Genomic DNA, 11,964 nt, shown 5'->3' with positions numbered 1-11,964 from the left:
CGAGCCAACACTGGATTTTTAAAAATTCAAAATCTCAGCAGGACAATAAATCTCGTAAAACTAATAAGTGGCTAGAACTTAACTATCATAAACTATCTATAGAATATGGTGATATTGAGTATGAAGAACTAAGTAGAATATTGAATTCTTTAAAGTTCTCCTGCATTTACGTCAAAGGTGAACAGAAAAAACAGCTGCTTACAGAATTTATACCTCAAGTCGCACTAATCAACATCGAAGACCTTGGATGTCCACGTTTGGACGAAATATGTGATGGAGAAACTCACCCCTGCTGTATTTTTCATATGGATTTTAATCCAAAACAATGTACATTTTATAAAGTATTTGCTATTAGAAAATGGTTTGTAAATAATTCTTAAAAATTGTGAATGTATACATTTTATTTAATAAACATAATAATATTATATTTTAACATTGATTTTTTTTTATTTATATGTTAACATATATACATACATTTATATATATGTTAACATTCACAAGGTTTTTAATATAATATGTTAACATATATACATATACATTTATATATGATAACATTTACAAGGTTTTTAATTAAAAATATATACTAATATTGTTTTCCTTTGATCTGAAACAGAAAAAAATGATTAAATATATTATTAAGACTAATCATGAAATAAAAAAAAAATAAAAAATGAATATAATTTTACAGAAAATAATACAAGATTTTTACATGATATTTTCTAAGTATTTACAGATATAAAGTATTAATGTTACATGATATTTACAAAGTATTTACAGAAATAAATTATTTTCAGGTTATTTACATGTCATTTAGTTATATAATAATTTAATAAATATACATACAAAAATAATAACTAAAATATAAAAACAATAATATACATAAACATAATATTTACAGAAAATGTTACATGATTTTTACATGATATTTACATGATATTTACATGATATTTACAGACTTAAAAATTATATAATATTATACTATATACATGGTACTTATAATATATTAAACTATCTTCATAAAACTTAATATCCTACACCCTCCATCATTGCTACCATCTCTGCTTCCACCCTCTCAAGTTCCCTCTCGAGTTCTTTAGCCTCTCTATAAAATTCAAAAATAATGTAAGTAAAATAAAATAAAATATACTTTTATTCATTTTTCATACTCTATACGATAATGTCCATAAGCTAAGGTATGTATTTTGTCATCTAGAATGAATCTCTTGTCGTCATGATTATTGTAAGACAATTTGTTTGTATTGAGTGTCATTAGCTGGTGGTTGAATGACCTAATTGAAATATTCTGTTTATAAACTACTAATCCGGGTTCACTAAACAGACACATCCGATGGTCCTCGAACGTCATGTGGTTATCAACTACATGACGTCTTATACCCTTTGCCCTAATCTCCTCTTTTGGTTGAATGGCCCCTCTCCCCTCGATTTTATAAGCATATGATTTAGCACGGAGAGCACAAAAAGCTGTCATAATCAATCCATCAGTTTCGTCGGAGAAATACCCTGGGACCTTACGACGTTCGGCGATATAACAGGGATGATCCTGTGGAAGGTTTGCAGTATCCAACCGGTTAAGTAAGATTGGGTAGTTTAATAGGTCCTCGTAAAAATCATCGGTGAATATATGGTACACCAGTGAATCTAAAATAAAAATAATAAGTATGAATGTAGTTTTATAATATACATAGTTACAAATAAATATATATATATTTTTACCAGTGTCAGTATACATGAGTTTGATTTTCTCTCCGTAATGTTTCTGCATTACCTCGTAGTGATAGTCGTACATTAAACTTTTCGAAATATCAAGGACCGCAAAACCTTAATTTTATAAAAATTATTATATCTGTCATGGTCAAATTCAATATAAAAATATTTACCTATATATATCGGTTTACAGAAATCAATGATTTTATTTTCCAACGTTACAGCAGAAATATTTTCTCTGTACGAAGTACAATGCTTAAATGTCGATTTATTTATGAGTTTTTGTAATCGTCTATCACTCACTACTATTTCCATTTTCAATCTGTGCCTCATCGATTCAAGGGTTTTCCCTGTAAAATAATAAATTAAGTTTTTAAAAGTTCAAAACAAAAGATTAAAAGTTAAAAGTAACTTACCAAATACAGCGTTAATCATAAGCTTAAAAAATAGACTCTCAAAATCATTTTTTGAGTTCTTCCTCAAAATTGTATTCAATAAAATATACTCAGCTAACCACCCTGACTGATTGAATTGAATAACTCTATGCACCTATAATAATAATAATAATATGAAATACTTGAATATTATAATATTATATAAAAAAAAAAATAATAAAAAATATCGTTTTACTTTTTCAACTATTAATCCGTTTTTAATGGCCTGCTGAAGGTTTCTGTAATGAACAATATAGTTTTTTTTTGTCTCTAGGGTCGCCATCAGTTTTGGAACCTTTGAGCCTACGGGTGTAGCGTTTTGAGGAAGAAACGGAAAGTCGTTATGCCGATCGTGGAGTTCTTTTGGATATGATATATCAACCTCATAAATACGCCCTATAGGTGAAGTATCATCCAAATCATTCAATCCTGCAAGCGTAGGTTTCACCCATTTAAAACCGCCAGTTGGCATGTATTGACTCATCGCGTAACCATAGAGATTATTACCTAAGAATATTTTATATAAATAAGGTATGAAAATATTTTTTAAAAAAAATATATTTTTTCTTACAATCCTGATACACCAGCCACGATTTTTCTTTCTCAGCATCATAATCGGGAACTTTCTCATGGTTTGCCGTCGCATACCGCTTGCTCGCCTGCACAAGACCTCCACGAATACCTATAAAATCAAAAATAATAATAATAAATCTTTTAAACTTTTAAACTTTTTTTTTCCTTACCTTTTTCGAACATTAACAGCATCTCGTAATCTGATAAAAGCTGTAATCTAATCTGAGTCTTCTTCAACATACAATGAAAAGACATTCCTGGAGCTGTATAATAAAATGCGGGGTCGATAGCATAAGCTTTCATGCACACATCTCGAAAGTTTTCAAAAATGTCAGCAAGCAAAAGCACATCAATTTTTAAGTATAAATCGGAATATTCTCCTAGTGTTTTACACGCGAAGTGCTGCCAAACCACCAAAGCGTGATCATACTCATCGTCCTCAATCGCTTTCTCATGAAGAGTACTATAAAATTCGTCTTTCCCCGGTAAACTGTCCTCATCTAATTTCTCCCAACTATCCGTATACTCGTAAGGATATACCCCCTTACGAGTAACGAGTGACATATCTCCAGCGGCAAAATGTTTAGCTGCCTCACGGAATTTTTCAAGGCCTGGGGTAACAAGATTCTCGGCAAGACTTTCCAAGCTCGATGGCATAAACCTCATCGTATCAATAAACCTAATAGTGAAAGTACTACTTAAATATTTAGAAAAAGAAATAAATTTCTCTTCACTATTCGGGATAACATTAATAGACTTGGAATCGTAAGCTAGTTCAGTAATGATAAAATTAGAGTCGTAGTTACTTAAATTGTGTAAGTAACATGGAACAAATTTAGGCTGTTGTAATTTAAGATTGCATTTAGAACAAAGCGTCTGTCTAAATTTACCAGTTAAATGGTCGTGGTCTCTAACTTTATCACATTTGAATACTGTACGATTACATAAATTGCATATTTTACACTCTTGGTGTGTTTTTTCTTCATTGTCACTCATAATTAATGGTATATTCGTTTTCAGTAACTTTTCTATCCGCCTACCCACATCTACGATCGCGTCTACGAAATTTTGGGCTACATCCTCACGGTCTACATTACCTCGGTCACCATTCACAGATTCCGGAATCATATATTGTTCTAGAAGCTCTTTTGGTACGTTATCTGCCGCCTTAACCACGAATCCGTAGCTCATCGCTTTATGTTTATGTATGACTGTTGTATTATCCCCCCTACTCTCATCGCTCTTCACTAACAGCGCTTCGAAGTCCGCGTATATTACGAAGGGATGTCGAACCGTATTTTCCCACGATTTAAATTTGAGTACATCTTCGGGTTTAGGCATTACAGGTAAAATTGCATTATGCGACCCACAAATTATCATATGCTCGTCAAGCCCCGCTTGACCACTTTTTCTATGTTTACGCGCTCTATTGTCAAAAGAAGTAAAACATCGCTTACAAAACACGCGACTCGCTATATGCCCCGTTGATTGAGAACGAATAAGCCTAGAAAAATTGCTTATATAAATATAATGCATTTTTTCATCCTTCGTAATATATAGTAAATCAATATGTTCTTCTTTCTCCTTGTCGATGACTTTCAGCGGAAAAACAATATACGACTTAGTTTTTAATAGGGGGTTTAATTTTTTCTCCAGTCCATAAACATTAATACTAACAGTAGGATTTTTCCGTTCAAAAATTTTAACTTCACTCAACGGTGTTGGGAACGACAAACCTGTGAAGTCATATTTTTCAGAATGTTGGTTGTAATTATTTCCGATACGACTCCTGTTTCTACCGGTGACATGTTTTGCCAGAACACTCCATTTGAAACAGTGCTGATCGTTATTTTGTGGATTTATCGTCCCCTGTTTTCTTTGAATTTCACTTGGTAAAGAAATATAAGTCACTCCATTTCTCTCCATAACCTGATCTCTCTCCCCCTCTTCGCTTTCAATATTTTCGTCACCCCCTTCACTATCATTATTCTCGTCACCTTCTCCTCTACCATTATTCTCGTCACCTTCTCCTCTACCATTATTTACGTCACCTCTACCATTATTCACGTCACCTCCCCCTCTACTATTATTTTCGACACCTTCACCACTACCGTTATTTTCATTATCGTTGTTTTGTATACGACCAGGGAGATTAGAATAACCTGCACCAAGCATAGGTGTATACTTATAAACTGTTAATATGATACCATCTATGTTTTGTAATGTAAACCCACTTCCACGTGAAACGTATGTTTCTTCCTCCTCTAATAGTTTACCGTACGCCTGATCAATTATTTCCCCTAAATCTGAATCTAAGAAAATCGCCCTAGCCGATGTCTTGAACGATCTATTCTCGGACGAGTTTTCGATGTTGATTCGGTGATATGTAGCCTCCAGTTTCAAATTAAATTTAATAGGACTTTTTTGAACGAATGATTTTAATAATGTTTTCAAATCTAATTTAATTGATGATAAAAAAGTAATATAATCTCGAATATTTAATATATTTTTCGCGAAATAATTTACTACGATCCTATTATGCGATGAACTTATTTCAACGAACCCTGCCTCCTGAACTACCTGCATTCGTATTTTTTTTGAATTTTTAGCAGTTTTCGTATTTTCTACGTGTATACGCTTTCCCCTTTTTGTAGTAGTATAATAATCTAAAATAATTTTTAAAAATCAGAAAAAAAAACCTAATACATCCCTTCCATAATATTAAAAAAAAAAAAAAAATCTTACCTGTCTCATCGCATAGTCCCACTTCCTCAACATGTTTCATCGTTTCCACACATATTTCGTCGCTCGCTTCTTCATCAAGCCATTGCTCATTTTCGTGTACTGGGAGAATAGCTGATTCCCGCATGACTTGACTTCTGTTAGATGGACCAGCTGGAGTGTCTGGTACAAGTATTTCCGGTGCAAGCTCTATGTATCCGTCTGGATTTGTTCGACTGAGGGCCGGTGGTTCTGGTTGAATGACGGATACACTGGCGTGTGGAGGCTCAACTACCTCATTATGTTGTACTGTAGGTACACGAGCAATACCTAAAGAATAAAAAAAAAAAATAATAAAGAAACTAAATAAATTAACTTCGTAAAAAAAAAAATTATAATAGGTATATCAAATGTTCTGTACATACCATGTTTGTTTTTCATATGGCGCGCCAAGTTAGATTTGTCGGAAAATGTTACAATGCATGACGGACAAGAGAGGCGGACTGCATTATGTGATTTTTCGTGTCTAGCCAAATTATACTTTAGCCTGAATACAGCAGGACACTTACCACAGTTAAACATAATATTATATTCGTTAAAAGAAAAAAAAGTGAGAAAAATATAACAAGAATATACTTGGTAAAATAAAAATCTTAAGGTAGTAATCACGAAATATGTCTTCACCGGGTAAAAGACTGGTTACACACTGACCGATCATCAGCGCTTGACGGACCAAGGTACCGAGTGGCCGTTGATGTCTAGAATTTTTGGAGGTGGTAAAATGTTAAGCCATGTATTACTAAAATATTATTTAGACATTGGCTATGATAAATCCGTGATTCGAGTAATGTGCTCAATTATTTTGGTCGACATTTTCTTTAGAAAAAATAGTTGTTATGTTACTAAAGCTAACTACGTGTGTGTTCTCCAACAATAGTGGTTTATTTTCTACCCTGCTATAACAATAACTCTATCTTACGATACGAATCGACATGCTTACAATAGATTTTCTTCCCATCGACTCTCTAGATATTTCTCCGTCGGTTACTCGAAGAAGCCATATAAAATTAGTTACTAACATACAAAGAAAAGCAAGCATCTGCTACTTCAAAATTACTACTAACATAGCTAACAAAATATTTATAAATATTAATATAGTTTGGAAATATGAATTATAGAATGCGTGGTTTTAAAATAAAAATATATACATATATTTTGAAAATAATAAATAATTCAGTCATTACTTCCCCCCTTCATACAAATCCATATACCGGTTCAGCTCTTCATCTTCTTCATATGCCTCCATATGACGGATAAACTCCTCATCATTTCCGTCATCACTCCAATCCATTTCTGGTGATTGCCCTCCAGAATGCCGCGACGTGTTCATAATTTCCCCGACAATTAACAAGTTGAATTCGGGGGGTACCATGGGCTGAGAAACTACCTCCGGGAAGAGATCGTTTCTCACCCTCAGTGCGTATGCCCTCGGTGTTGTCGGCGGGAACATATCGGGCGAAACTTCCTCCATAAAAACAGGTTGATCCGGAGACAAAGATCGTACCCGATTCTCCATCTGTGATAGTTGAGGTGGACTTGCAGAGGGACTAAAAGGAGAATAAGCTCTATGCCAGTCACGATTTTCAACCTGCGTGCTCGGGTTAGTGGAGTAACCACTATCTCCGGATTGAGTCTAAATAATAATAATAAACAATTTATTTTAAATTTTATTTTAGAAAAATAATTAACTTACCATCTCACCATACATGAAAAAGTTGCCTTCAATGACAACTGGAGACTGGTGATCCGTGTTTTGGCTACCCTCCATAGGTATCCCCGCCAGACGTCTATTAAACTCATCTCCTTCATACACCGGAGTACTCGGTGAAGAATTGTTAGACATCTAAAAGTCGAATAAATTATATGTAATTCTTAAATATCTTATGAATAATATAAAACAAAATACTCACATTTTTTCCGGTAATGACAAACGAAATATAAAAAAAAAAAAAATAATAATAATAATTAATACCTACTATGGTAAATAAAAATCTCGTATAAGTAGATAATTTCGTATCTGAAGAAATCTGATGTAAAAAACTATCGCGAAATGTGTGTACACCGGACTGAAGACTGGATACACACTGACCGGTCATACCCACACGGGGTAAGGTACCGACCGTCCGTCGATTTCAAACATTTTTATAGTGAAGAAGGGGGAGAAACATTTTATTTAAACATTTACTTTGATAGAATTATGGTTTTTTGAAATATTTTTGAATATTTCGAGAAACATTATGCTAGGTAAAAATAGATATTATGCTAGTAAAGGTAGTGAGCATATAGTTTTTCTGAAATAATATAAACTGATGTATGGTAATAAGGAAAATATTATTTATTAGTTCATTAATTTTAGTAAATAAGTTAGTTTAGATTTCTTATTCTTTGAAGAATAAAACGAGAAGTGTATAGATCAAAATGTAGATATGTCAGAATGGTTAAAACATTCATCGTCCATTCTGTTTCTATTTGATCCCTAATACGTTCCGAATCAAACATCGCTATTCTTCGGAACCCGTAAACTAACTGCATTATAATATAATATTGTGTATGCCTACGGATCGATCTAGATGACTGTATCAAAACACGAAACGATAATTGAATCTATAATAAATTAACTGATATTAGTAAATCTAATCATATTATCTACAATATTTGAATATTCGTATTTTTAAACTTACTATAATCTCATCTTCAGGAATCGATCGATCATAGTGACTATCACGCATTAACATACACACAACTCTCAATTCTACATTACACCGTAAAGAAACCGATCTCGCATGTGCTGACCATATCCTCCTCCTCTCGCCTGAATTATTTATTAGTGAGTATTCTTGGTGCAACCGTCTTAAATAAATAATAGTGTCAGGGTTGGCTACCCGAACGACTGGCGAGTCAATTATCTCACTGAATAAAAAAAATATATATATAAATATATAGCTAAATAATTAAAAATTACTAACACTTACGCATTTTGTAAAATTCGTCTGTTAGGTGTGATGTCGACTTCGAGAATTACACGACACATAATTATTTTATAAAATATAAAAATATAAACAAAACTAATAAAAGGACAAAATTACATAAATGTACGGATCAACGTTAAAAACACGACTAGTCTAACATCTGGGTTTCTAAGATGATTCATGAATACAAAACGCTCGATGAAACCTTAAAAGAGATGTCGACTTACCCTGAATTTTATGTTACATTTTTATAAATATGTTATTATATGATGATAATAATATTATTTTTATAAAATTGTACAAGTATATTATTTTTAAATGTAACATAAGTCCTTGATACATAAATGTATCAACCAGTTATTACATAGAGATGTGTACAATAATATTCGTAGCTATATACGTTAAGAATCATTCTATTGGTATTACGGCTTTGTGGCTGAGTGGGTTAAAGCGCCAGAATGTAAGACGGAGATCGAGAGTTCGAATCTCTCCAAAGCCTTTTTTCAATATTTATTGATAGAAAAAATATTACAATAATATGCACAATAATATGGTGTGTGTACAATAATATGGTATATGTACAATAATATGGTATATGTACAATAATATGGTATATGTACAATAATATGGTATATGTACAATAATATGGTGTATGTACAATAATATGGTATATGTACAATAATATGGTATCATATAACTGATAACTCTGTGTTGTACGCATGCGCGAATATAATACATTACGTCCGTCACGTGACCGATCAGGCGGCGGCGGCAAGACGAGTGGATGACGAGTAAGGCGAGGGGAAGACGAGGACGAGGACGAGGACGAGGACGATGTGCACGAACTGTCCTTTTTATACTACTGGGGTACATAATTTCAAATTAAAAAAAAACATAATATGTTGATGAATAAGACTTCAGACAGTTGCAGATACATTTTTCAACTATAGATAAACTAGTTGATCAGAAAACTAGAATTTAGAACTCAATTATTAAGCTTATATTAACATTTTTGATTATTGGGGTACATCGTTTCAAATTAAAAAAAAAACATAATATGTTGATGAATAAGACTTCAGACAGTTGCAGATACATTTTTCAACTATAGATAAACTAGTTGATCAGAAAACTAGAATTTAGAACTCAATTATTAAGCTTATATTAACATTTATGATTGTTGGGGTACATCGTTTCAAATTAAAAAAAAACATAATATGTTGATGAATAAGACTTCAGACAGTTGCAGATACATTTTTCAACTATAGATAAACTAGTTGATCTGAAAACTAGAATTTAGAACTCAATTATTACGTTTATATTTACATTTTTTATTATTGGGGTAAATCATTTCAAATAAAAAAAAAAACATAAGTTGTTGTTGAATAGGACTTCACAGAATTACAAATATATTTATCCACTATACATAAACTAGATGATCAGCGAACTAGACTTTAAAACTCAATTGTTACGTTTATATTTACATTTTTTATTATTGTGGTAAATCATTTCAAATAAAAAAAAAAACATAATTTGTTGTTGAATAAGACTTCAGACAAATGCAAATACATTTATCCACTATAAATAAACTAGATGATCAGCGAACTAGACTTTAAAACTCAAATATTAAGCTTATATTAACATTTTTCATTATTGGGTTTCATCATTTCAAATTAAAAAAAAAACATAATATGTTGATGAATAAGACTTAAGACAGTTGCAGATACATTTTTCAACTATAGATAAACTAGTTGATCAGAAAACTAGAATTTAGAACTCAATTATTAAGCTTATATTAACATTTTTGATTGTTAGGGTCCATCGTTTCAAATTAAAAAAAACATAATATGTTGATGGATAAGACTTCAGACAGTTGCAGATACATTTTTCAACTATAGATAAACTAGTTGATCTGAAAACTAGAATTTAGAACTCAATAGTTACGTTTATATTTACATTTTTTATTTTTGGGGTAAATCATTTCAAATAAAAAAAAAAACATAAGTTGTTGTTGAATAGGACTTCACAGAATTGCAAATATATTTATCCACTATACATAAACTTAATGATCAGCGAACTAGACTTTAAAACTCAATTATTAAGCTTATATTAACATTTTTCATTATTGGGGTACATCATTTCAAATTAAAAAAAAACATAATATGTTGATGAATAAGACTACAGACTGTTGCAGATACATTTTTCATTGTTGGGGTACATCATTTCAAATTAAAAAAAAAAAAAAATAAGTTGATGAATAAGATTTCAGACAATTGCAAATACATTTATCCACTATACATAAACTAGATGATCAGCGGACTAGACTTTAAAACTCATTTATTAAGCTTATATTAACATTTTTCATTATTGGGGTACATCATTTCTAATTAAAAAAAAACATAATATGTTGATGAATAAGAATTCAGACAGTTGCAGATACATTTTTCAACTATAGATAAACTAGTTGATCTGAAAACTAGAATTTAGAACTCAATTATTACGTTTATATTTACATTTTTTAATATTGGCGTAAATCATTTCAAATAAAAAAAAAACATAACTTGTTGTTGAATAGGACTTCATACAATTGCAGATACATTTTTCAACTATAGATAAACTAGTTGATCAGAAAACTAGAATTTAGAACTCAATTATTAAGCTTATATTAACATTTTTGATTATTGGGGTACATCATTTCAAATTAAAAAAAAACATAATATGTTGATGAATAAGACTTCAGACAGTTAAAGATACATTTTTCAACTATAGATAAACTAGTTGATCTGAAAACTAGAATTTAGAACTCAATAATTACGTTTATATTTACATTTTTTATTATTGGTGTAAATCATTATAAATAAAAAAATAACATAAATTGTTGTTGAATAGGACTTCAAAGAATTGCAAATATTTTTATCCACTATACATAAACTAGATGATCTGCGAACTAGAATTTAAAACTCAATTATTAAGCTTATATTAACATATTTTATTTTTGGGTTACATCATTTTAAATTAAAAAAAAAACATAATATGTTGATGAATAAGACTTCAGACAGTTGCAGATACATTTTTCAACTATAGATAAACTAGTTGATCAAAAAACTAGAATTTAGAACTCAATTATTAAGCTTATATTAACATTTTTGATTATTGGGGTACATAATTTCAAATTAAAAAAAAACATAATATGTTGATGAATAAGACTTCAGACAGTTGGAGATACATTTTTCAACTATAGATAAACAAGTTGATCTGAAAACTAGAATTTAGAACTCAATAATTACGTTTATATTTACATTTTTTATTATTGGTGTAAATCATTTCAAATAAAAAAAAAACATAAGTTGTTGTTGAATAAGACTTCAGACAAATGCAAATACATTTATCCACTATACATAAACTAGATGATCAGCGAACTAGACTTTAAAACTCAATTATTAAGCTTATATAACATTTTTCATTATTGGGGTACATCATTTTAA

The 11,964-nt window shown here is 30.8% G+C and overlaps 1 protein-coding gene across 1 annotated transcript; it reads right to left on the bottom strand.

Moving 5' to 3' along the window:
* Positions 1-5,391: 5,391 nt before the first annotated feature.
* LOC132935456 (uncharacterized) lies at positions 5,392-8,956 on the bottom strand. Its single transcript, XM_061002011.1, has 2 exons — positions 7,207-8,956; positions 5,392-7,146 (listed from the first exon to the last, which is right to left on the bottom strand). The coding sequence occupies exons 1-2, from the start codon at positions 7,354-7,356 to the stop codon at positions 6,694-6,696; spliced, it is 603 nt and encodes a 200-aa protein (XP_060857994.1). The 5' UTR covers positions 7,357-8,956; the 3' UTR covers positions 5,392-6,693.
* Between the last annotated feature and the right edge of the window lie 3,008 nt (positions 8,957-11,964).

Source organism: Metopolophium dirhodum, chromosome 1, assembly GCF_019925205.1.
Source record: "Metopolophium dirhodum isolate CAU chromosome 1, ASM1992520v1, whole genome shotgun sequence".
NCBI classification, from domain to species: domain Eukaryota; kingdom Metazoa; phylum Arthropoda; class Insecta; order Hemiptera; family Aphididae; genus Metopolophium; species Metopolophium dirhodum.
The sequence above is the reverse complement of the archived record's forward strand: the minus strand, read 5'-3'. Positions and strand labels throughout refer to the sequence as shown.

Excerpts from the sequence above, each read along its gene's own strand:
- LOC132935456 (XM_061002011.1), bottom strand. The coding sequence starts at position 7,356 with ATGTCTAACAATTCTTCACCGAGTACTCCGGTGTATGAAGGAGATGAG. Across the intron at positions 7,147-7,206 it reads TTTTCATGTATGGTGAGATG|ACTCAATCCGGAGATAGTGG; the intron begins GTAAGTTAATTA and ends ATTATTATTTAG.